The 26,495-nt window shown below is 34.5% G+C and overlaps 5 protein-coding genes across 22 annotated transcripts in view; 3 read left to right on the forward strand and 2 right to left on the reverse strand.

Annotated features, from left to right (window-relative positions):
- LOC126870823 (transcription elongation factor 1 homolog) overlaps nt 1–26,495 on the forward strand; it is a 222,825-nt gene that overhangs the window by 70,318 nt on the left and 126,012 nt on the right. The window lies entirely within an intron of this gene.
- On the forward strand, nt 112–3,893 carry LOC126870850 (YY1-associated factor 2). 2 transcript variants are annotated; one of them, XM_050628931.1, is made up of 5 exons: nt 113–564; nt 839–1,313; nt 1,422–1,782; nt 1,880–2,044; nt 2,119–3,893. In XM_050628931.1, exons 2-3 carry the CDS (start codon nt 1,137–1,139, stop codon nt 1,758–1,760), a joined length of 516 nt encoding a protein of 171 aa, XP_050484888.1. In that variant the 5' UTR covers nt 113–564; nt 839–1,136; the 3' UTR covers nt 1,761–1,782; nt 1,880–2,044; nt 2,119–3,893. The 2 variants fall into 2 exon arrangements, with proteins under 2 accessions (XP_050484887.1, XP_050484888.1); XM_050628930.1 differs by having other exon boundaries at nt 112–564; nt 1,422–2,044.
- Nucleotides 3,818–6,341, reverse strand: LOC126870841 (periodic tryptophan protein 1 homolog). 2 transcript variants are annotated; one of them, XM_050628911.1, is made up of 12 exons: nt 6,290–6,341; nt 6,121–6,214; nt 5,984–6,045; nt 5,810–5,910; nt 5,564–5,740; nt 5,363–5,470; nt 5,127–5,301; nt 4,886–5,044; nt 4,697–4,805; nt 4,519–4,609; nt 4,202–4,438; nt 3,818–4,121 (listed from the first exon to the last, which is right to left on the reverse strand). In XM_050628911.1, the coding sequence occupies exons 2-12, from the start codon at nt 6,181–6,183 to the stop codon at nt 3,961–3,963; spliced, it is 1,443 nt and encodes a 480-aa protein (XP_050484868.1). In that variant the 5' UTR covers nt 6,184–6,214; nt 6,290–6,341; the 3' UTR covers nt 3,818–3,960. The 2 variants fall into 2 exon arrangements, with proteins under 2 accessions (XP_050484868.1, XP_050484869.1); XM_050628912.1 differs by having other exon boundaries at nt 5,564–5,737; nt 6,121–6,340.
- LOC126870852 (PAT complex subunit Asterix) lies at nt 6,573–7,399 on the forward strand. Its single transcript, XM_050628935.1, has 2 exons — nt 6,573–6,736; nt 6,898–7,399. Exon 2 carries the CDS (start codon nt 6,906–6,908, stop codon nt 7,236–7,238), a length of 333 nt encoding a protein of 110 aa, XP_050484892.1. The 5' UTR covers nt 6,573–6,736; nt 6,898–6,905; the 3' UTR covers nt 7,239–7,399.
- Nucleotides 7,376–26,495, reverse strand: part of LOC126870828 (diacylglycerol lipase-alpha) — a 53,341-nt gene continuing 34,221 nt past the window's right edge. For 6 of the 12 annotated variants that reach the window (XM_050628871.1, XM_050628872.1, XM_050628870.1 and 3 more), the window contains 14 exons: nt 21,606–21,710; nt 20,961–21,147; nt 20,534–20,618; nt 19,701–20,029; nt 19,023–19,218; nt 18,037–18,225; nt 17,478–17,768; nt 16,506–16,735; nt 16,342–16,365; nt 15,488–15,620; nt 12,933–13,132; nt 9,282–9,626; nt 9,004–9,178; nt 7,376–8,915 (listed from right to left, as the gene is read on the reverse strand). In XM_050628871.1, the coding sequence (XP_050484828.1) occupies nt 8,637–8,915; nt 9,004–9,178; nt 9,282–9,626; nt 12,933–13,132; nt 15,488–15,620; nt 16,342–16,365; nt 16,506–16,735; nt 17,478–17,768; nt 18,037–18,225; nt 19,023–19,218; nt 19,701–20,029; nt 20,534–20,618; nt 20,961–21,147; nt 21,606–21,710 (2,768 nt within the window). In that variant the 3' untranslated portion in view covers nt 7,376–8,636. Of the gene's footprint in view, nt 8,916–9,003; nt 9,179–9,281; nt 9,627–10,304; nt 10,655–12,932; nt 13,688–13,968; nt 15,621–16,341; nt 16,366–16,505; nt 16,736–17,477; nt 17,769–18,036; nt 18,226–19,022; nt 19,219–19,700; nt 20,030–20,533; nt 20,619–20,960; nt 21,148–21,605; nt 21,711–26,495 lie in introns of those variants that run through there. The other 6 variants (XM_050628880.1, XM_050628874.1, XM_050628877.1 and 3 more) reach the window with 6 other exon arrangements.

Raw genomic sequence — 26,495 nt, forward strand, 5'->3', positions numbered from 1 at the left:
AATTAAACAAGTAGAAAAGGGCCTTTCTGTTACAGCATACAACGCTGGTCCATACAATGTTGCCAAACCGAACAGTATTTTAGTCCATAGTCCGTATTCAACATTCCGCTGTTCGACCTATAGAGGAACAGCGCTGTAGATTGTTTGTCAATATCTTCGAGTTAGTTGATTTTTACCAAGTTTTATGTGTAAAGCAACCGTTTTACAATAACACAAAACATAAAAAAGATGTCTTGACTGTAAATGTGTCAGAGTGTCTAGTGTATGTGTATAAGACATACTGATAATACTGACAAGGAGAACATCGTATATGTGGAATAATGCTACTTTTATATGCAAGTGAAGAATTCCATCTGTTTCATTAGAGAAAAGAATGTTTGGAACCTTTATACCATAAATAGTATTTGAACTTTCCACAATTAAGATTTTATTATTTATACATTGCCCGATGGATATTTAATATAAGTTTTTGAAGTGGAAAAGCAAGCATTTGTAATACAATAACAAAAAACGACGGATAACCGTTACTGTGCAAAAAGTTCCATAAATTGGTACTTTTAATCGGTACGTACGTATTAAATAAATATTTTATCATAATCTACAGAAAGATCTATTTTATTATAAATTTTTGTAACAAGTTGATTTAATTTTTTAAACAACATTTTATAGCATAAACGTACGTGTGCCTATGTATTAAGTAACAATAAATATAACAAATTTATTTATCATAAGATATAGGATAAATACAATCACGAATACATTATAAAATTTTTGTTAGGTATTAAAAACAATTTATTTATCACATTATGATAAGAAATGTATATTTTATTTGTTCTAGATATACTTTAAAACATGTACATCAGAATGTCACAACAAACAGATATGTATGGCTTATATAGCAAAGATGAATACATCCGACAATTGTGTATCTTGTTTAGTTGATGCACAGAATATTATCTTAGGCAATTGTCCATTTTCTTTATTGCATATCTTTATTCCTGCTCTTTTAGAGCATTCTCATTGTCATAAAGTATACAGTGTTCACAAAATCACTTTTAATGAGGCTGAAAGCACGTACAGGAAGGCTAACTCTCTTTTGAGAAGGTACAGTGTTTTACAACTGACTTTCATGAACAATGAACCATTCGGGAAGTGGAAAACGTCAGGCGAAGGTTTTGGAAGAAAACTATTGGGACTGCAGTGTTTGCACATATAGAAATACAGCAGAAGCATTTAAGTGCCTCATGTGTGACGTCCGTAAAGGAACTTCTACGCGGAAACCCCGTATTAATCCCCAACTTGTGGCACAACAGGTTACAATATTATAGTATTTCACTATATGTTATAAATGCAATAATGTATAATAAATTTACAATACGAGTTAATAATATATAATCTTATTAACATTAATTTATATGTAGGTTGCGCAACAACAATATGTACCACTTTTGAAACCTGGAAAGAAGGAAGGTGCAAGTGGGGGTAGTACAACTAGTAGCGGTAAAGAAAAAGATCGTAAATTGGACAAACCAAGGCGTAAAAATAGGCACCCACCTCGTCTAAAAAATATAGATCGTAGTACGGCTCAGACCAATGAAGTGACAGTGAACAATGTTACTGTCGTTATTACCGAATATAAGCCCAAAGTAAAAAAAAGTTCAGATCAATCTGGTTTGTCTAGCAGTGCTTCTTCTGAAAATGGAAGTCAGCATGATTCTAATCAAGACTCCAGAAGTCTGGATATAGGAACAGATGCTTAGCTCAGTGCTGTAACACATATGTGTATGAATTAATCTAATTAATATATTATATCTGTCAATCTCTATGGACTATGGTCCATTCTGTAGACAAAAACAACCATTTTGTCTATATGTTACAGGTTACGTAACATTCAATGAGGTCAGATGTTTTATGCTATCAGTGGAATCATTAAATTATGTCTTCAGTATAACATAAGAAATATGTTGTATATTGTTGCTACATACTGACATAAAAAAAAATTGTTTCATAACAGTAATCTTGACATCTAAAAGCAACAACAAAAGTTAGTTAAATTTATTTATTTCATAGATTGATAATATTCCAAATTGATCTTTAATATTTAATTACATATTTTAGATAATTTTATTTGTGCAACTTCGGATATTACGTATTACTCTATTTATATAATATTAATTGTAACAAATGCATTATATGCCTTAATATGGCAAATGGAATTTGATACACCCATTGTTGACATAACAATGTCCACATGACTTTCATTGAATCTATGACGCCACTGCCAGAAAGCATGTTGTAACATTATTGTTAATTAGAATATTTTGACTCATTTATGTATAATATGAGGTATTTATCTTGTTTATTTAATAATTGCTGTGAAGAAGAACTAAGAAACTGGCATTGGTACGTATATACCTTTATCCCATTCCAAATTCGATCTGTTCCAAGCTTTACACTTTAATAGCAGTTAATTTCACTAACACAGAAATTTTTAATTTATATATAGATATACATAAAAAGATATGCGATTAAATTACATAACATACTACATAATATAAATTGAAATAGGTATCACATGGTTTAATATATATTTTAGATAATATCTGAATTTGTAACAAAAAATTTTGTTAATTTTGGTTGCTCACTATTCTCGTTATGAAACACGACAAATGTAACTTTTATGTACTTCTTATATTGCCTCCATACTTTAATAGTATTAGGATATATAGATTCAATGTAATATTACTCGAAAATATTTGACCAATTTACTAAATATTAATTTCTTTATCTAGTAAAATCACAAATATTGGAAGAATGTTACAAAAGACTATCATTTTTCTATTACTGGTACTACAGCAGAGCATAAAAGCTGCAAAGCTAGCTCATATTAGTAACTGCCCAATCACTTGTAACTGTGATTTATAGTTCTTTTTATATTTATTTTTACATATTTTACGTTACCAGATAAGAAATAGCATTATCGAATTGACTCATACAAAATTTATTGTGACTATAAGGACCATAAACAATATGATTATTTCATAAGTAATGGAAAGATATTAACATGCTATACAACCAATTCTTTTTAAATCCATGTAAAATATTTGTATGCTAGTTAGACTGAACTATAAAATGTAACTTGTCATTAAAGTTAATATTCTTTATCATAAACATGAAAGTAAATAATACTTTTACAAACATTTATACATATTCAGGTACCAAAAATTATATAATCATGCAATGTTTTAAAGAGTTTATAACATAAAAAAATGAAATTGTAGCGGCTACTTCTCAATTGTTTTTCATAAATGTCATCAATTTTATAAACTTTACAAGATGAATGTAAAATTTGCGTTTAATATTTGTAAATTAAATATATTCGTAAATCATTTTAATTTACTTCAGATAAAAAATTAAAGATATTTTAAATTATATTATCATTGTGAAGATAATGTATTTTTAATCCTTTTACAGTTACAGCAAATGTTTTATACTTTATAATGTACAACTTCAAAGTCCATATTTCCAACTACTGGAATCGTTCATTGATTTAAAAAACGATATTTCTTTAATAATTTAGTAAATATTATGATATTTCTACATTGGATCAATACTAATCAAAAATTTGTACCAATTGTCTTCAATGTGTAAAAATATGTTAAAATAAAATTGGATTTGTGTGTGTTGTAAATTATTAGAACAGAATTACATACTATGTTGTACAGATTGTAAAACTTTCGAAAAATATTGTTGAAATTAACAATATATTATTACAAAGAAAAAATAAATTACACGTTTTAAGAAGAAAAAATACAACTTTTAGTTTAGTCTTTCAAATATTTGTGTTCCTTTTATTTATGTCAAAACAATATACAAGTAAAAAGTAGCACAAGTACTTATGGATATACAATCTTTGGAGATCTCGCTGTCAATATAATTCGTAATCTTTATTGTACTTGTTTACTTATACCTTTCTGTTCTTTTGGATGCTGTATTAGTTGTATGTAGATTACGAATCGTTGAATTCTTATCTTCAGTTACATCCATTTCTTCTTCTTTTTCTTGTGTTCTGGTATCATTGATATTGTTTTGTAACTTCCGTTCCCGAAACCTCTCGCGTACTGTTAAAAATATATATTAAGATGCTAACAATAACAAAATTATTATATAGAAGTTTGGTATTATATGTATATTAACATACCTTCTGGTATTTGTAAAAGATCAAATATTTTATAATTATGTGATTTATTGTCACCACCAACAGCAAATACAAAAGGATTATCTGGGTTGGGTGCAAGACATAACAAAGCACCAAGATTAGTCTTTTTTTCCCAAATAGACTGTGGCTCTTTGTTGTTAATAATATCCCACACCTTTATGACACCGTCGTTTGCTGAAGTAACTAAGAGTCCAGGACATGATGAGCTAAGAGATAAACCTAAAATCATAATAAATCTAGTTATAATTCATATTTATGTATATTACACATTATTCATATATCAATTTTATATAATTTACCTATGACTTCTTTTGTGTGAGCTTGCACATCCCAAATTGATTTGTCTTCCCTAATATCTATATATTGTATATATCCATTAGAGGTACTGACCTAAACCAAAAATAACAATTAAAATAATTTCAACCAGTATAATGTAAATTCTATTTCGAACAAAAATAATATATTTCATATATTTACTAAGCAATAATTTGAATCGAATGAATTCCATAACACTTTTTCCACTTCTCCTAATGCATCCCATGACTGTACAATTGTTTCATACCTACAGTCAAATAATCTTACCAGCCTGAATAAGAAATTAAGCATGTAAGTATTTCAGTTATAATTAAAAAATTTCTATAAATGATTGAAAACTAATAGACATACGTATCTGCGCAACCTGTCAATAAGTAATGACTTTCGTTTGGATGCCATTTTAATGACTGAATTTCTTCTTCAAAAGATGTAAATTTGTTAGCAGGTACCCCAATTTCTAAATCCCACAACAGAACTGTATGATCAGCAGATGCACTAGCAAGTACATGTCTACAAGAGTATTAAAAAAGCTGCTTTATTAGTGAGTGTATGAAGTTTCAAACAAACATTTTAATTGGTAGATGATACTAACGTATAATTTTTATTCCATGCTAAATCTAATACAGCATCTCTATGCCCAACATAGCTTTGACTTCTCTTTTTATTTGATTTGCGACCAAGTTTACAGGCTGGTTCTAAAGAATCCATTAAATCTAAATCCCATATTTGTATGATAGAAGTCATATCACCAATTGCACATAAATTACCTATAATGAATAAAAAAGTTTATACAAAATTTGTAGCTGCATAAAAATATTTCATACTTACCTGGTTTTGAATCTGAAGGATCAAAATCAAGCCATTCTATACACAATGGGAATGATGGTAACAATATATCATGATGACAATAAAATGAATCTTCATCTTCATTATATACTAAAAAAATAGGTAAACTTGTGCTTTAGAAATTATTTATAAGGATTAAAGTTTCTTCATTAAAAAATTATGATTTTTATTTGATATACAAACCAAATACTTCTAGGATACTACCACCTCCTTCTACACGGCCTATTAGTACAAGATTGTCGTTACTTTTAATAATATCATCATCTTTTTCTGAATCATCATCTTCTTCTGTTATAAAAGGGTCTATTCCATCTTCCTCAAAACTTGCAATATTACCAATATTACAGTGTATATTACCTGCTGTATATTAACACCAATTTTTTAAAAAGTTAAATTATTTATGTTATAATATGATAATATTTATCTTACATTCGTCATCATATTTGTCAAAATTATATTCATCTATTTCATGGGATCCTACTTCACGTTTTTTCTTATTGTGTTTTTTATCTGAATCATTTCCAACAGGTCTAAGAAAATTGAAATATTTTTACTGTTGTGAAATACTTTTTTAAAGCTATCAGATATTACTATAATACTTACAGTATTAATTCAGGTTGTTTGTGTTTTATGATTCGGTTTAATTCTTTTGGAGTTAGTTGAATCTGAAAAATTAGTAAACTATGCCCATTAGATTAAACAAATTAAATTTCATACCAAAAATATTAAAATTGATTAACCTTTGCAGGGTTTGCAGAAGCAACACCTTTTTTTACCCACGATGTGCACGGTATTATACTCATTTTCAAACTATATATCTTTTTAAATTAACTTCTACAATAAAAATATTTACAATTATTTATGGAAACATTGAATAACAAGAATAATATCTGATATTAGTTGTCATACGTATTGCACGTTGTATAAATCGTACGTTGTAAATCTATGATTTCAATTTGAGGTACCAACTTTAGGAAATTTTATGCATGTTCAATGTTCAATATGTTAAGAAAGTGATTATTGAGAATTCAATAATTATTAATTAAATGTGAAAAATAAATACGTTTACGTACTGATAGTGCTAAATATATTTAAACTTTAATGTTTAAAATTTATATTTAAAAGTAAAATAAATTAGTTTTTCAAATTGTTTGGGTATTCTTAAACTCACCAGAATGTTAGATATAAAAATTATCCCTGAAGACAGAGATAAAATTACTAAGGATTACTAGTGTATTTGGTCAAAAGTACTGGTTGAAAGGAAATATGTACGTCAGTAATCATTTGTTTAATTGTCATTGTTAAATCAGAATTGTTCATACAAGTTACTTTTTATATATTATATTTACTATACTGGTAAGTGAACTTATATAATTTTGAACTATTATCGTTTAATATTAATTTGTGTTGGAATAATTTTATCATGATCTATCATAATTTGATAACCTGAAAAATTTTGATGATTTATGATTCTGTAATAAATAGTTATTAAATTTGGATTCATATGTAAATTTCAGTTTATAAAATGAACAGTTCATCGGATCCTAGACGTCCAGAACGAGAAGTTCGGTACAAACCGAGCGTATCAGGCAGTCAGGCACAACCAGACGACAGTGCAACTCCAGATTATATGAATATATTAGGAATGACCTTTAGCATGTGTGGTTTAATGATGAGATTAAAATGGTGTGCATGGGTTTCACTATATTGCTCATGTATTAGTTTTGCTAATTCTAAAGTGAGTGACGATACTAAACAAATACTCAGCAGTTTTATGTTATCTATATCAGCAGTTGTAATGTCGTACTTACAAAATCCACAACCTATGACTCCACCATGGGCATCTGCGATACAATAAAGGGTTTTTTAAATTCACACAACTCTCTTAGAATATTAATTATTTAATTATTTTTTAAAAATTCTTGTAAAACATATGTTAATGTTGATACAATAAAACAGTTTTTAAATTAAGAAAGTAAAGTAGGAGAGGAAAAATAAAGTATTGAATTGGCATTTTTATTTTTTGAAAAGTATATTTTAATACATTAAATGAATTACTTCGCAATGTATCACTTTTTGCTAATGATATTCTACAAATGTCACTTACAATATTTCTCTAATATTTATATATTATATGTATAGTATTTTCTAAATATCTATCACGTAAGCTAAAAATTAAATAGATCAAATATATTTTTTCTATTTTTTTACATAAATACAGTAATTTTAAAGATTCAACTATTAAAAGATTGTTGATAAAAATTATGTTTCGTAGCTCATATTTTTCTGTTACATAATTATATCTTCTTACCAGCTACATATTTTACATCTTACGCGTAATCTATATACCTTTTCAGTCCCATTTTTGCATCCATTGAAAGATTAGTAAAAAATGTAATAGAAAGTATTGTTCAATCGTATAATGAAAGATCTCGAACATTAAGTAAAAGAGATAATGTTAAGTGACAAAATCATATAGACAATATCACACTTTGTTAACTCTATTAAAAACTGTACAAAAATGCATGCATACAATTCTATTGAAAACTGTACAGAAAGCTGGTACTAAATGCGATTGACGAGTAGGCCAGTGCAACTTTTTTTATAGACGTTTACACGTTTTTACCATGTTATAACAATCAACAGATTAAAAAAAAACAAGAATCTATATTCTTAGAAGTTATCCTTAAAAGTTGATATTTCTTTTGAGTGACAAGGCATCTTCATTCGTGTAAATCGTCATTCATATAATCCGCTGCCTTTTTGCTAATTTTCTTATTTGTCTTTATATATGTATATTTATTTATTAGATCTTTAATGTATATGTAATTAACTCTGTATCTTATTTGTCCTTTGGTTTATCATTTAGTTGGCAGAAAACGTTCTGAATCAGAAAATATTTCGTCTCATTCGAGAAATGGCTGTACAAAAAGGAAAACGAAAAGTAGTATTTTTATACTACGATAAAAATCATATTATTCGAATTTGACTATCTATCTATTATTCGAGAAATTTCAGAACTTCTCTACATATCGAGTTTCCGTTTACTGTCTTCATACTTCAGTGAAAGATCGTATAAAAAGAGGCAACATAGATATATGGCCCCTTCATTTTAGAATATTTCATATGTTCATCCATCCAAGGGTTTAAGGGAATGATTCTAAACGATCACACTGAAGAATGTGACATTGGCACAGACACTTTAAATCTATCCCACCTCATTTCTATGGTCCCCGGTCGGTCTAACATTTTGCAATTAAACGCTACTTTCGCCTCGACCAACCAGCGTAATCGGATAAACGTATTTCTTGCGTTTCGCGTTGAAAAATGGCGAACTATGTTGCCCGTGCGTAGGTGTCGGCGATAGTCCACGTAGAAGAGGTAACGAAGCATCACCAGGCAGCCCTGTTGCGTCAAATTTCTTTTTCCACTCTGCCCCTAAGTCCGTAGCTGGTGCCATCAAACCTTTACACTCTGGGGAACTTCTGACACTGAGGAACACGTCGTTACTGCTATCACGTTGTCCAGAAGAACCCTTGAAAACGACAGGAATATGTTAACGTTGTGAAAGTGCAAATTTATCTAGTTTATAAAATATGATGTCTTATAGAATAATCGAATACTTTTGCTTCGAAAAAGTCCAAGCTGGATCCATTCGTTTCGTGTTCCTCCACGGGGAAACCTGATTGAACTCGATTCGACGTTTGAGACGCCCTAGATGAATGGGAAGAGGCTTGCGACGAGGAGTTTTCCGACAAGTCGTCTCTGCAGCAGGCAGCTGTGCACACTCTTTGCTCTCTGCAATTTACCATAAATATTACCTTAAGGATAAAAAAATAATTTCGAATTCCAAAAAAAAAAAAAAAAAAAGAAAAGAAAAAAACAAAAATATTTGGGCTACCTCCTGACGATAACAGAGTCCCGTCTTCTCGGTACTGGCGGCGGAAGACCAGCGGTTAAGCTCTTGGCGCTTTCGTAGCTCGCCTCGCTGTTGCCGCTGCTTGTGTTACTGCCGTTGTTCCCTTCCCTCAGGAAGTAATTCTTCGCCGAGAGCATAGCGAAGTGAAGATTGTTCTTCAAGTCGTCCGCCGCCGTTGACAAGTTTCCCGAAATTTTGGGTGTACGCCTCATCGGTCTCGGTGGTGGTACCGGCGATGGTGGACTGCTCGACGCCTCCGAGAGTGTTTCCGGTGTGGCTAGTGGCGCCGTTCGAGAGCTCTCGTCCCAGTCGCTTCGACGATTCGATCTTCGTGTTAAAAAGTAAGAAAAAAGACGAACAAGAAGAAACTGCTTGACATAACTCTTGAGATAAAAAATAAACTGCAGCTAAAGAGCAACATTTTATGATCGAAGACAACAAAGAAAATACGATGTCTGATTATTAGAGCGTAAAGTGTTCCTCTTAAGCCGCAATTCTTCGGAAGAACCGTTTTCCGTTAGATGGTCTGGTCTGATGGAGTGCAATGAGTATTTAGGTGCGCGATTGCCGAAGCGGTGAACCTTGTGAAACGTGAAACATAAGCGAACGTGAACAAGAGCGTGATATATGAGGTTCCTCAAACTCGATGGAATACTATTTTGATTGTTTCTCGCGCCTATGTATGTAGTTCGAATGAGATTAGAAACGCATCGAATGCAAATATACAAATCGAAATTTAACGTATAAATTTCCTGCCTCGGACGTAAATATTTACATAAATATTTTATAAAATTCGACAAAATACAGTGCAAATACAAATACGTGGAATATTCTTCTACCCGTACGTTTATTATCCCTAAAACAACCAAGTTATTACATCGTTATATCGTTCTTTTCGTTGACTTAAAATCCTCATCGTAAATCTAATATATCGGCATCCATTTAACGTCGGTCCTCCGTCACGGACCATAGTTTGTCGTCCAGACGTATAATTGCTATTCTTACGATTTAGTCTCGTCGGCCCTGGGCGTGTTGAGCAATTCGCTGGCCAGACTGACGTATTCCCATGGGATTCCCCTGGAGTCGACGCTCAGCTCGCGACCAGCTTGAGGAAACTCCGAGGGGCTTTGCAACGACGTGAAGCTTGTCTCCAGGCAGAGTTTGTGCGGTGGCGTCCCAGCCAGGTTGCTAGGATGCGACTTTACTGGGCTGGATGAAGAGAGTAACGCTCTCATCTCCTGTTCCACCTCCATCTCCTGGATCTCGACGGCCTCGCGTGCCTCCGACGGCTCCGTCGATGATGCGTGACCGGAAGCCAGCCTCTGTGGCTTCGCCGGTCCCAGGGTCGTTACAACCTGACATATCCACACGCGTGGTTCCAATATAATCGTCTCACGAAACCGCCAGACATTATTTTACGACAATTCCGTGTTATTTTCTATTGTGATTCAAGAAGCAATTTGATTCGAACCGATGATTAACGAATGTCATATATCGATATACAGGATGTAAGACTTTGCAAGTCGATAGGATATCTTGGTGAGTGCTATAAGCTCACAAAGTCTTACAGCCTTTTTCTTTTTTATAACACCTTTCGTGACATTATGATAGGTGATAATGACAGGTGGTAATGTTATGAATCGATAGAATTTTTGAAGTTACAGAAAGAAAAATGTATAAAGTTTCAAATATTTGTCGATCGGATAGCTTCAAAATTCGTGGTCACATTGCCTTTTATTGTGTTTAGAAATCTTTCATTCGTATCTATGTACCCTTACAAAGTCTACTTCCTACTTTTACATCGATCAACGATTGAATGGAAATTAACATTTAAATCCAGTTTCTTTGCTTCTCTATTCTTTGCACGTTTATTTTAAAGTTGAAGTTTTATTCGATTTGCGTGAACGTTCAAAGAATTACTGCAAATTAGTGATCGATATCATAAACGTTATTTTACTGATTCGCGATACATGAGATAAGGTTTGGATTCGTGTCAACATTGATAGATAAAACGGCAAATAAACAGCTGTATCATTGACTAAAGTGAAGAGTGTGGACGATTTGAAGGTCGTTTCCCGGAGATTAACTTACTGAAATATTTTTCTATTTCACTTTACTCTCTCTTACAGAAATATTTCTCCGTCCGATAATTCGCTCTTCGGGACACGAAGCGTCTAACCCGCGCTTCTTTATACATCTTCAAAGCAATTTCGAAACTTTGCAAAATATACTGTGCAATTTATTTCTCGTTTTATGCTGTACGAGAAAGATGAACGCGAGTTTCTAATTTTCATTATCCAGCATAGAAATTTTTAACAAGTATGTATATATTCATAAAAGATATAAAGAAGTTTCCGAATAAATTGACTAAAAGTTCAGGTATATGCCGCTCGAAATTCGCTCGCGTACATTTATTATTCCTGTACTACGTTGGAAGCGAATTTCCTTAATTTATTTAAGGTAAAGAGTAACAGCAAAAAAAAAAATAGATAAAATATAGAGATGAATTTTTACCCGATGCAGCAACATTTTTGCCATGGAAAAGAATTTATTACTCGTATAAGAAAAGAACGCGTTTAAATACTTGATGTTTTATCACAATATTCTGCCTTCATGCTATTGACGTACGATAGATGATGATAAACTTAATTACGAGCTGAACGAAAAAATCAAATACAATGGCCATATGATAGACTAAATGCGTGAGTACACATGCATGAACGACTGGGTGGCAAATAGCATTCGACTGATCGACGATCAATTTTCTGCTCTACATCGTTTATCTACGGCTCTATCGTTACAATCGTTGTTATGCTTCTATCGTACACATATCGTTTAACACGATCTCGTGTACGAAACTAATCTCTATGTTCATTTACGACACGTACTCCTGTTTCGTTTCGGAAGCGAATGTATATTTCGAGCAAACGTGTAAATGAACGGTCGTGATTGTGATACTTAAAGATCATGATCGTGAATAATCACATGCGATAAACTAATCAAAGACAGATTAGACTGCAATTTGGTCGCTGCAGACGAGACCGTCGTTTTTATTGTCTTAAAGTGCATATAACGAATAGATAGACTAAATATACCAATCAAATACATATTAGATACTTCAAGGTTTAATTTGTACAATTTACTGAAAAGATCTACCATCTTACTGTTCTAAAATAAATACTAAAATAAAATAGATTCAATTATTTGTTACTCGAATTCTAACATATAAATACTTTTGCAGCACTGTATCGTAACAATCCAGTCGAACAGATAATTGCTTGAAAATTTAGAAGAACAAGGAAGTATAACACAGAGAGATCGTATACGACAAACGTCCGTCTAGCAACAACGAACGTCTGCAAGCAGTTAGCTAAAGACAGCCACTTCTTCAGCGACCTGCGTCACTCTGAACCAGCGATACCATCTCGTTCTATCTTTTCCCCGTAATTTTCAACCATACAATCGACACACAGTCCATTACAATTCTACCAACGTAAATATCTACGAGAACACTCTCTATCTACATTCTACATAATACGAAACCGTTAATTAGAAATGATTGGGTAATGGTATCACCGATTCGTGGTTGTTGGTGAAACACGGACCCGATGAAGCCGAAAGACATCAATGTACCTTGTGCCGTGGCAAGAAGAGTGTGTGGTGACATAGACGTCGGCGTCGCGGCCGTGAGAGCTCGTCGGTGTACTTTGATGATGGAGTACGACCGCGACGTGTCGTTGTTCAGGCGTCCGTTGTGTTGCTGCGTCCGTCGCAACCGTTGCACGCGTTGCTCTATCTCCGTCTGCAGCGCCGCGATCTCTGCACGCTGACACCTAATCCACACACCACACACCCTCAGCCACACATCCTTTCGTGAGATCGCCGGTTATTATCGGTCGCCACGATACAACTTTTTTCGCATTTCATCAATTTCGCAATGCAAAACCTATGTAATCTAACTCTATGTAATTGGGAAATCGGTTAATCTTCTACGCTACGGGGATGTCAGAGATTCGAGAGAGCTAAGATTCCAGCGGAGAAAGAATAGCCAAGGATAGAGATAGACAGCTTCAGAGTTTATTCAAGCAGGAAAGCAACGATACGGCTACTCCTCGTTCCTCCACGCTAATATGCAAGTAATTTAGCCAGTACGTTGGTTCTTTGGACGTTTAACAGATTACTTGTACGCTTAAGGGATTGCGTTCATCCGTTATCCTGTTTTCTGTAGACTTTGAACCGTCGATTAATTTTCGATGTATTTCAGGTAATCGACTACGTTCTAAGGTGCGAAAGTTGCTTGCTTCGTCACTACCATGCAAAGCGAGAGCAGATTAATCAGCATCTTTCCTTTTTTGCCATAACAGTCGAGGCTGATACATTAGCATGATCTGGAAAAGTGTGAAATTAGGAAAAGAATCTAACGACTCGAGACGCAAAGCGAATATTAATAGCCACAAAACAAATGTATAATCATTTCTTTTTTGCACATGTATTATTTATATAAAATCTATTCCAATTAATTTCCGATTAAATAATAGAAAGTATAATTTCGTGATAATTCCGAATAATATAAATAATACATGACGTATAGAATTGTATTCGTATTACTTTTAAATGTTTCAGGCATAGAAGTAGGAAGCGAAATTTAACAAATAAATAAATAACAACATTTTCGTGGTATAAAGTATATTGATCAAAAGTAGCGTACATTAAAAATTATACAGAATCGAGTTGTTCCGATATGCAATCAAAACGACCACTATCGGATAGAAGATTTAGTATAATGTATTTGTTTTACTTAGGTAATCAAGGTTCGTTTTAAGGCTGGTATAATATAATTCTTCGAATAAAAAAGTTCTGTTATTGGATTAGTTTAATTGTTGCATCGATTACGCTTCTTTTCTGATAAGAATGTCCATACGATTATTACATACGTATGTTTAGTCGTTTTGGATGCAATCGCGATTCAAGTAAAGGTATAAAATAAAACACGAAGAAAAACAAAAACCATTTAAAAAGAAAGAGATGTACAGAATTATGCGAAAAGCTATAAATATAATCGTTTGCAAATGTTACGGTAACCCATGCAGTGTCGAAGAACATGCGTGTCAGCTACTTGATTGATTTAAATGAAAATAAAAAAAGTAAAAAACTGAAATATTCTATATAGTAATTTTCAATCGATTCTTATTACATCGTATAAATATTATTGCTTCGATATTGTGCTTCGCGCTAGAAATTAATTTAAAAAAGGAGCTATAAACCAAATAGTTTTTAAATATAAATGAAGGAACGTAAAATTAAATAAACAATACTACCCTATTTAAGAAAAACTACCACTACAACCACTTCACTTGTGATTTTACGTATACTTAACTACATAACTATATACAAAAACATTACGCAACAAATTGATTAAAATTTATTTCAACTTAAACGTAAAAGAATCGTATAGCTTCTTCGTCAGTCGGACATTAAAATTCGATAAAAAGTATCACTTTGTAACAAACAGGTTTTATCATAAAAGCTCTATCCTAGAGTACTATTGCTTAGTAAATCGTCAGTGGATTAACAGTTTCGTCGCGAGGAAAGAATCTGTGATACCTTTATCACTCTTAATATCCACATCATTCGTCTAACGATAACATATAACTTCTACAAAGAATGTTTCATAGAATGAAAATATTGGAGTCATGATATTGCTCTCACAGTAAAAACTACTATACAAAATTGATAAAAGGATTAAAAAAAAATGCATATATATATATATATAAAATTTCTACTATCTGTGTCAATTTACGTCTTCTATTTAAAGATATGATCGCCAATGTGAATATTAGCAGCGAAAGGATCGATATTCACAATAGAACAGCTCCACCTCGTTATCAAGATCCAGACTTCGTTTCCTTTTGTTCGTGTACCTCGACATTGACCACAATAGTCTCGTTATCCGTTTCCGCGACGTTTCGAGTACTTTCAGTTTGCACACTACCAACATCTCCATTTTTCACGTGTCCATTACTCTCTATATTGATTACTACGTTCTGAGGTTTGTCCTCTTCCTTCAGATTCAGTTCGTCCGTTGTTTCCTCCAAGATTTCGTAATTACCCAGCCTTACCGAGGACATTCGGCGAACCGGCGGTTGCGACCTCTTTATCTGACGAATTATCAAATCGGTCTGGCTTACCTTGTTCAATGCTTTCAGCATATTGTCCGGCATATGGTCCTGTATCATCACCGGGCTTATCAACACCTCGTCGAAGTCGCACGGTCCTGCCCAAAGCGCTTGGTACACCGGTTCGTGTTTGTGTAACATTTGTCTGAAATAAAAGAAGGAGATCTTGCGTTCGTGCGGCTCAATTTCGACGATCTAATTTTTTTTCCAACGAAATTAATTCTTCAATCTTCTATGAGACACTAGTCGCTACGTGAGATTCATGCAATTGGATGCATACGCGGATTTGAATATTCGATGGATGACTTCCTCAACTATGTACGTTATTTTTAAAGTATCGTTTATAAAGCGATGTAGTCTGATGGTTTTCAAAGTTTGAAAATAGTTTGCACGTATCGGCGTTCGAATTCTAGAGATCTAAAGTATTGGAATAATTTGAAGGTTTAGGAGAATTTAAATCTATGGATAGCTCGTTAAATTTTCTATTTAAACCGGACAACGCGTGGTTGCCAACGTAACACTTTTCAGCCAGCTCTCAAAGTTTGAAAACGATCGCACCATTAATCTTACTAAAAAATTACTTCGTGCACGAATCCGTGCACGATTAGGTATAATACTACGTATCGCGCGGTGTAACATCGTGTACTCGTTCTCTATAGATTTCAATCATGCAAATACATGGATATAAAAGATGATTGTACGACAATTTCTTCGACAGGAAACAGTCATGAATGTGCGACGATAGATTTGAAAGAAACAAGTGTAGAATACGAATCCGAGGAACACATGCGGGGCAATGCGGGCACATCTCCAAGATGCAATTACCCAGAGCAACCCTGAAAATGCAAACTTTTCGATAAACGTACCTCCAACGGCTCTCATACTTTTTCCTAGAAACGAAAAACATCTTTCATTAAAATTTGCTCTTAATCACCTTCCTCGAGAGTCATTGCATCATAACGTTTCGTGTCTGCGTTTTAAACGATGCTTAAAATAAAATCGACGACGATACACGAACAAACAAACTTACTCTCCCTTGTTGGGATGATGTCGAACAACGTGTATGATTCGACCGGGTGGATAGAGAGGCCTGTGCAATGTCAACGCGATGCTGGAGTCGCTCGGAACAACGGTCTGCGAACGAGCTAGGTCCTTGTCTCTCTGATACTCGCTGATACATCCACCAGCTTCTAAATTCGCAGCCGAGGTAGGGGTGGAACCACAACCGCAACACATCACCGAGCACGCTATCGTTTTCCACTGAAACGATCGTTACGATTGACGGCGCAGCCTCTACCCGATTATAAGGGAACACTTATCGTTCTCCTTGGTAGATGCTAATGTATATTGGGGCAGTGCGCGTAAAATATCGTTTTTTCTTTTTTTTTTTTTTTTTTGAAGTTTGAAATTAGCTGGAAAACCCTAAAGTTATAAATTTTCTCCGATACTATGTAATACGTGCGTGGAATACTTAAGAGAGTCATAGTAAAACTATTAGAATTTTGGAATTTAATGTCGTTGGTTATTGATACTGTTGAAAGTACATATTTAGTATCAGAACGTATAAATGTTAGGGTAGATCAACGCTGATGCGTACAATTTAAAAATGACGATTAGCTTGTCGATGTTTACACAAATTTATATTTTCAGGAACAATGATAGAGATGAAACTTGCAAGCACGTATTTATTCTCTGAATTATTTTTCTAAATGTTGTAATACGCATTTCACTTTTAACATTCTATATACCATAACGTTTATATTTCCTTCGTATATCTTTACGTTTCTTGTATATTTCTTAAATTTTACAAAAATCATTGTAACGCGTATCATGAAAGGAGCGTTATATTTTTCTTTTAATTTCATATTGGAAAAGAACAAAATAACTGATGACGAAGATAGAAAGGATACTACATGTTCTTTTTAGTGTGACTGACATTCCATTTATTCAGAAGGTTATAGGAGTTCTGTATTTTCTATTTCTCCCACGATAAAGTACGTACCTTCGGATCGACGCTCCTTTTTATGGCATTGATAAGATCAGCTCTTAAGCTCTCCATCTGTCTAAGACCTATCCTAGGTACGACATCTTTCCCAACTACTACGGATGTAATAAATTCCTGTGAGTATTGCTGAGCAGGCATGCTCAAGAGACCACCCGGTGGAGCGAACGAGAAGCACACCAGGTCAGGATAGTCTTGTTTAAGCAAAATCGCTAAGATAGCTGCTGTACCCGCTCCCAGAGAATGACCGACGAGTGTCAGACCAAATTGATGGGTCCCTCTCGACGTATCCTGAAGGAAAGAATTGAACAGTTCCCCATCAGAAAAATTATATTTCATGAAATAACAGCTTAATGCTAAAACAACGCTACCGAATATAAACATTTGATTATTAAATAAAATAAACGCAATATTTCTTGTGTTCGGTGTATTACTCTTTTAGTTTGACGCTGTTCGCGACGTAACGTGTAAAGGTGATAAAATATAATTGCTTCGTTCAAGTTAGTTTTTACACATAACGCATTTGCATTTATCGCGACGACAAGGCAAAATATAATACCTTGGCAAGCGCGCGGGATATAATTTCTTCTTCGAGTAGTTTCTTTCGAATGTATTCGGCTGCTTGGACCATACCCTTATGGCCTAACCAGTCCTCCCTCGGTGGTGACAATGGTAACACTTCACCCTCCGCGTTCAAGTCCGTTAATACATCCTTCATGCTGAGAGTTCCTCGTATACTAACGACAACCTTGAAAAGAGGCAGCAGAAAATTGGTAATTATCCGTCCTCAAGTTCGCTCGAGTTCGGGATAAAGCGACCTTTAAACCCTATCTTAGAAATCGAGGATTACAATTTTCTATGGAATTTTAACAAGAGGCGAACTATCGGTTTTTCATTATTTCGATCCACTTCCTTTACTATGTTAAAATTCTCGAGTCTTCTTTCATACACTAATATCGAGTCTCCATTTTTCAATGGATAAAGGGAGATAAGAAATTAAATTTCGCTTAGTTTCGCTCCGTTGCTAATCAGGTATCGTATATTATTAAATAGTTATTGAATTATTCAAAGATGGATACTTTTAAATACATATTAAACTCGCGAGAAGTTTAACAGAGTTAAGCAAAATGGTGTAACTTATTCATTATGGATTAAACTACAATTCCCACACGATGACTCTATACATACGGCTATACATATATTTATAATAGGTAACTTCTCACGGATGTCGTTGCGACGAAGTTCGCCGTCATGGCACGCTTAATAGCCATTGAAAAATTCATGAACTCGCTAAAGGAGAACCATTTATTCTACAATTAAGCAGCCAAAATACGCAATTTGCTTTAATCTCGAAATCCGCAGCGGTGCAGATTGCAACTTTTATGCGAAGAATTCGATCGGCTTGTCGACGAATATCGTCGCGAACGAGCATCGCGAGATACCTAGAGGGCCTATCTCTATTCTATCTCTAATTCTTCTCGTGTTCGCTGTTTCTCGAGCAAACGCGGTTCGATGCATGCGAATCAATGAGGAAACGCGCGAAACCTTTTTCTTCGTGTAATCGAGCGCGACGAAGAACGGCGTCTCACCGACGTCGACGTGAAAAGTCGCATAAATGACCTCCACCTCAGCGACGTCAACCATCTTTCTTAGTGCGGCGTAATTGCACTGGCAACAATTGTCTTCCACAACGGTCGCCTCGTCTTCGTGCCTGCCGCACGGGAAACAGCCGCATCTTAATCTGCCACAAAGTTCCAAACATCTTATTTTCCTCGATGCTTTCGCTCTAGAAATTAGTCCGGGCATGCAAACGGTTCCAGATGCTTCGCGTGCCGATTACTCGCGGCTAATTGATTGGACGAACAACTTTGGTGGAGAGACTCGTATCCTGATTCTTTAAATAAAAGATTACGATTGGGTAAACGTTTACGACGTAGCGAATTTCAAATTTATGTTGCAACAAATAAAAATGTAATCGGAGAGTGCGATAGAATCTCGAAGGAAGGAAAAGAGAATTTGGTGGAAACTCGCGTTGTTTCTGAGAGAACGGAAAGAAAACAGAGCGAAATTCCTTTATAGAGAAACGAGCGCGGTAAAAACTATAATGGATATAATTGAAAACCGAAACTCGATCGATTTTGTCGAGTAATCGCGCGAAACATCGTTGAAAAATCAATTGACGCTAACACCTGGAATCACGACATGCGTTCACGGTAACGTTACCTCGTGCAAAGCTGACAAAGACCGGTGGAATGGCTAATGAGGAACATGGGCCAGCCGTAAGCAGCGAGGGCAAAGTGCATGTAATGAATGGCCGATTGAAAGTGGCCCAGATCACCATCCTCGGTCAAGGACAGGAATTTAGTGCGAGGTGTAACTGGCACACCGGATAGAAACTCGTACGTATCGTTCTTTCGTTGCTTCACTATCAGTTCCCGTTCGATTTTTTGGAACTTCCTCAATAAGACCAGACCGGCGACCACGTCCGATGGAACCACGTCAAGGTCTCGGAAAAAGTCGCTCAATAATCTGGCGATGTCTGCGAACGAATTCTGGGGAGGAATCAATCTCATTGAAAATCTAGGCTGCTTCTATCAGATCGATGCAAACGCTTTGCGGCATTTTTAAATATTTCAACTGTAAAGAGTACATTTTCGGCAATTAAATTAGATCATCAGATATCGTTACTGAAAATATAAAATCAATATAAAATGATGAACCAATATTATCGAAAATATTAACTTTAATTTTATTTCTTCGATCGTTTACGCTCAAAGAGACAGAACGCAAGAGCACAAATTTATTCGATGAAAATAATTTATATTTTGACCTCGCTGTTCGATGAATAGCTATCATCAGATGAATATCATTATACGTAGCAATGAAAATAATGACATGTATGTATGCAAGTTGACGTCAAAATGTCCATCGCGTTTCTCGGTTAAATGCAAATCGATAATGTTGCTTGAAACAATTCGGTAGAAAAGAGATCAAGCATCTTGCACCGACCTGAAGCAAATCTTTGAAGAAGGCGTATCATTTCGGACAACACTTACTCGATTCCTATCGGAATTGCCCATGCAGCAGAATAAAAGTCTGCATCTGTTGTCCCAGCTATCCTGGTACGCTCGTATAACTTTTCTACAAGCACCGAATGTTCATTATTTTAAATTCATAATTCATCAATTAATTGTCAAATTCATAATTTAGTTAAATTCATTCGCCAATCGTTTTCTATATTATTTATATCATCTTACTTGTTTCATTTGTTGCTTAATCTTCTCTCAACTTTTATTTATTTACTCTATTTATATTGCTCAATATATGATAGATAGAAAGACTTTAAAAGGCGAACAAAGACTCGACAATCCTCCACTAACTATCCCGTATCAAGTAACATGGGGATAAAGATATCAGTGGAAGTAGACGATAATAAGTCAGGCGTGAGAAGTGAAATAAGAATCGTAAGTCGTAAATTGTTACCTCTGCCGCCAGTTTCTGTTTCTGCTACCGCTTCGGTTGTAATGCAATTTACCGCATCTCGATTCCGCTTCCCTCATGCTGCGTTGATATTTCTTCATTTTTACCCACGATCTACCCGCAGCGTCGTATGTGCACCACACCGTTACCATCACCGACGCCAATACGCACCAATTTGATACCACTAAACCTGCGGCGAAAATGAAAGCTAAAATCGTGTTTGCTCTGATTTCAGACGCAAGTATGTTTACGCGTTCCTTGGTTTATGCAATTACAAAGATACCGCGGAAACCAACATTTCACAGAGCGTTTCGGCGTCGTGGAATTTCATTCGCACGCGATTCAACTAAAGCGAGCGTTATTGTTAGTATGGGCATCATCTCCGTCCTCGGGATTTAATTGATATAAAAATTACTTTTACGATAGCTAGAATTCTCTCAGCGTAGCTCCTTTCGCACAACGAGTCGTTATTTCGAAAGAACAACGATACAAGTACAAAATTGGAAATTAGAAACGAATAAGATCAGTTTCTCTTCTGTATTTTCCGAACAATTATATTTCTGGTAGCTGTATCACCGTTCATTCGAAATGTCGTTTCTGTTTCCTATTGGAATTAGAAGTGTCGGACACCTTTTGCGAAAAGCTTACCTAACATTACATCTTTCACTTGGCCGATGCTTGTACAGCTTTGGTAGAAATGCGCTAACCACGTTATACCTGCGCACAACCAGCCAGTCTCTACCAATAAAAGCACTGAAACAAAGTTTGATAAAGTTTTAAGTTCTTTCTTCTTACCGGAGCAAAAATAGAAAATTTTGTAACAAAACGAAAGTATTCTTACTATATCGTAGAATTCTTCAAGCACTTCAGTCTGCTAATTTACTATTATTATATCAGCTTGTCGGAAAAGTTTCTTTCGTTTCATAAGGTGATAATAGACGAACAACAATTTCTGTTTTATATTACTTTATTGAATTAGGTATGATCCAATTCGTTCTATTCGTGCATAAGAAGAAACTTTTCGGACGATCTAATATTTTGCATATATCCATTTACGTACATTTACATATTATTCCACCGCTTCTTCCTGTATTTCTTTATACACTTTTAAATTATTTTCTTGTACACTTTATTAGATTTAATCAGTAAGAACATACAGATATTCATGGTCATCTTGTTTGATTTTATTTGTCAGCAAGATGGAAAAGAAGAAAAGTTATCTGAATCGGGTGAAGTCGAGTGTCTCGTGAATGTCTGTTCCTTGACCACGGTTCGTTGCCATTTCTTCGATGAAAGAAAAATATGTCGACGTAAATGCCGTAGCTTCACGCCGGATAAGGTTTGAAGATATCGACAATGCTTTCTCTTCGAACATCGAGCCACGGATAGCTTCCCTAAAAGGATATGGCACGTTCCTGCAGAATGTGTTTACTTCCGATAGTTTCCGTACAATAGCAAACGTGTCCGTCCTAATTAGCTACGAACACGATTTTCCTATGTGAGTCAGAATCGGTTTTATTATAACTGTATTCGTTATGCTAACCAGATACGATTGCACTGGTACGACTTGACACGGCGGATAGAATTAAAAAAAAGGAAGCAAAGAATTATTTATATTTCTGACAATTATTTACTCAAATTATCAGAGAGTGACTAAACAGTTTGCCGAATCGAATAAAAACGTCATTGCACAAGAGAAGATTGCTCGGAACGTTTAGATTGTTTTTCCATTCGTTGGACTTCGATTTCTGAATCACGATACGAAATAATCGAGTCTTCTTAGTGGCAACCTAAAAGACATACGAATACGATAAATTTTGTACGTCAACTTTTTACAAATTTCTATTTTTCTGTTTTTTTTTTTTTTATCTCAGTTTATATATAAAATTCGATCTTTACTCGAAGTTTGTTTTACCACGATACAAATGAATTATACATATTCATCTTACATATGAATTTCACATTTTATATTCCCATTTTTACATTTAAATTCTTACATTCATATTTTACATTTACATTTATTACATTAATCATATTTATTACATTTTTTACATATACGTTTGCCACTGATACGAAACGGCATTATTATCTTAATTTTCACCGTCTTCTATCGAAATCAGATCAAGCAAATGGAACAAAACAGACGAAGAGAAGTACAAGCTGCAATGGCGGTGGTCTGGCACTCTATACGCATCCGACCAATCAGCTGTATGTGATCGGAATTTCCATCGAATTCTTCCTAAAGATGCACCAGATCTGCTGGAGAAACAGCAGACTCGAGTTGGATCGTTTCCAAAACCTTTAATACATGGACACTGGTACATACATCCATGCGCCCCATGTTTCTTCGTACGTTCCAAAACTACGTGCAATTCTTTCCATGTAATCGATCTGCTGACGATTTAATATCTAAGTAATTCGATATACGCGTTCATTTAATGAAGCTCAAGGAATAACCAACAGCATCGAACATTTCAGTTTTTATTTTCCTTAGCTTTAGATTTTGAAACTATTTAACAGATATTCGAGCGTTATATATTCCCTTGGAAGTATAATACAGAAATGCGCGAATATCTTTCGATTAATTTTATTCGATGAATTTTGTATTATATTTAATGTACCGAGAATAACGAGATGAATCGAATATATATGGATGTGACCGCCGCACTGTTTTTCAGATCAAACGTTTGTGTATTATTTCGCCTTGATATTTCCAACATTTTTTCTCGCTCAGAAAGCAGAAATATAAATTTTGAGACTAAAAAGGTGCGCAGCAATTTTCTGTTTCCCGGTAAAGAATCTGCCCAGATTTCCTACGTTTATCGCAGTTTAGTTTGTTTAACAATGATATACAGCAGACTTCGGAAGAAAAACATGGAACATGATTTTCCTGAATTAAGAACGCGTGCAAAGCCCCGGAAAGTTTGCTCCGTAAACGTGTGCGAAATTTAATGAGTTTCTCAAGAAGAAATCGGTATATTGCGAATCTTCCATCGGATTCGCCTTTGCAGATAAACTAATCGAACCCTGAAACTTCTAAGTACGTAAATTTCCAAACTCATCGAACTTCCCAAGCTTGCAAATATATTCCAAACCGGTGGAAATTTTGCATATTGTGAAAAAATTCAGCGAAAGGAATTACACGAATGCTGGCAAGGTACGCGGTGCTATTAATACTGGATTAATACTGGAATAATACTGGAATTTCTATCAAAAAAATAGATTCATTACATTAGCATAATGGACGATTAGAATGCCACTTGAACAGCGACGCTCCAACAGGAAAAAGTACAAGAAAGGAACGTCTCGACTTCCTATTCCTTTTAATGGTCAAGGAGACAGAACATTTCACGTTCATCTTTGTGCAGCAAAAGTGTACAGACGGAAAGGTGAGAGTGGAAGAAATACTTGTTAAAACAGTCTCTCGAAGAAAAGACAGTACAATGATTGGAAAGAATAAATCAATCTTTCTTCTTCTTCTATTCTGTACGATACTTTTTATTTGAACAAAACTATGCATTTTGCATTAAATTTAATTAAGAATTTGATATCATTGTTCGATATTAAATTTATATAAATAGCTAATATTAAATGACGAAAGCGAAGTAAATCGTAGCAGCAACTTAATTGTTCTAATTTCGAAAGAAATCCCAGAGATGACGATCTATACACCACTACTCTCACGAACCATCATTTATTACGATCAGGATTCTATGGTTAAAATTTGATTCTTATTAATATTCTGCCCTTGCTTTGCGAAAATTAGGAGGGTCGACAAGAGAGAAGTGGCTTCGCGTTGCCACCGATGAATCTTCCTTTAACGAAACCCATGGTACGTATCTCCAGATTGGTTACCATCTAATTCCTATGATTACCGACGCCGGGCAAAAGCTTCGTTAACAATTCTAATCTCTGATCTACAACAGCCTGATTAACGTGATACGCAGAATGACTTCGAAATATTTTCAACCTCTGTAAGGAATAATTTCCCAATCGTATTAAATTAATCAGGAATTTTCGATACCTATCGACTTGCACATTTTCAGTGATATACATGGTCCGTTTCAAATTGCACGTTGCAGCGGTTTTCGTTTTGAAATTCAATGGTTTTATTCAGATTCGCATACCATTATTTGATGATTTTCCGCATCGAATATTATATATAACTTAACGGCTGACAATTTTGGTATTTGAATTCGATGGTTTCCAATTTTTATGGAAAATTCTTCGAAATAGAAAGAAGGTACCTCAATTCGACATGTATTTTTTTTTTCATGAATGTTCGCAGATTTGTTCGAAACGACTTGACCAATCGGCATGATTCTTTTTGCTTTTTGTAAACTACCTTTTTCTTTTTGCAAAAATCTAATTTTTATGTAGGTTCATCGATTATTCAGCATTGAATCGTGCTGTCGGGACGAAATCTTTCGCGTTTTCCCGAGATAGACCACCGATCGGTACTGTTTGTAAAATTTCTCCGATTTGTTGCTTGTTAACTATCGTTGTTGCAAACAATTCGTTGTTCACCGATTTCATTTATGTACGTTCAGTGCTCTCGTTGTTCTGCAAATTCTGCGATATCGAGATGATTCCGAAACAGAAGCCTGGTCGAGCGCTTTCAAATGCATTTCGCAATATAAACTTCGACTCGTGTTTCCGTTGTACGAAACATCGTTCTGCTGATTCGTTTTCGGGCATAAGTCTACTTTCATAGCGAAATGATGCGTGACACACTATTAAGTTATAGAAATATCCTTCCCTATCATTGTTCAGAGTATAATATCGCTGGCGGAATACAGCTGGTTTATTTCTTATTCGTATGCGGGGTTGGACAGCCTATACAACTTTTTATTCATTAATAAGAATTTAGAATTGAAATAAATAATACATAGATAGAAACAAATTAGCGTCTTATTAACGACAATGAAAGTCGTTTCACGTTGGTGCCGCGATATTGATCGCTTCACTGAAAAATATGAAATAAAAGATTTTGTGATATTACCGAGTTCGAAGAGCGCTAAACAGTGTGAAATAATTTCTTATTTGCATTTTATTTAGACAAATAAGCGACAATTGTCGGATTACCCATTTTCTTATTAAACAGCGTACTAAATATATCGTAACCTTCTCGAAGACGGCGAAAAATTAAAAATACTACTAATATACAGTTTATTTCCGTTTCAAATTGTATAAGGTCAATAATTGTAACGATTGTATCTTAAGTTAGAGACAAGCTTGCTGTATATATATAGTTCCATTAACCTATATACTATTAATACATTGAGCGTAATTTGACCAGCGTTTTTCAATTTGCCCACTATTGAAACATGTTCTTGGTGACCTTGTGTTAATTCAATCAAACATAAATTTGTTGAAATTAGAATGATATAAATATAAACGAGGTGTAGTTTTTTTTAGTATGGCGCTCAAGCATTGCTATATTAGAAACATTTACCGGCATTTTGCAATTTTTGAAGATCTCAATATATCTAGTATACTGTTCAGTAAGTAAGTGGGTAATTTAACCATGGATGAATA

Source organism: Bombus huntii, chromosome 11 (genome assembly GCF_024542735.1).
Source record: "Bombus huntii isolate Logan2020A chromosome 11, iyBomHunt1.1, whole genome shotgun sequence".
Lineage (NCBI taxonomy): Eukaryota > Metazoa > Arthropoda > Insecta > Hymenoptera > Apidae > Bombus > Bombus huntii.

Coding starts and splice junctions, on each gene's coding strand:
- LOC126870852 (XM_050628935.1), top strand. CDS start 6,906: ATGAACAGTTCATCGGATCCTAGACGTCCAGAACGAGAAGTTCGGTAC.
- LOC126870850 (XM_050628930.1), top strand. CDS start 1,137: ATGAACCATTCGGGAAGTGGAAAACGTCAGGCGAAGGTTTTGGAAGAA. Junction 1,314..1,421: donor CCCAACTTGTGGCACAACAG/GTTACAATATTA, acceptor ATTTATATGTAG/GTTGCGCAACAACAATATGT.
- LOC126870841 (XM_050628911.1), bottom strand. CDS start 6,183: ATGAGTATAATACCGTGCACATCGTGGGTAAAAAAAGGTGTTGCTTCT. Junction 5,911..5,983: donor AAACAACCTGAATTAATACT/GTAAGTATTATA, acceptor CAATTTTCTTAG/ACCTGTTGGAAATGATTCAG. Junction 4,610..4,696: donor TCGATTCAAATTATTGCTTA/GTAAATATATGA, acceptor TTTTTGGTTTAG/GTCAGTACCTCTAATGGATA.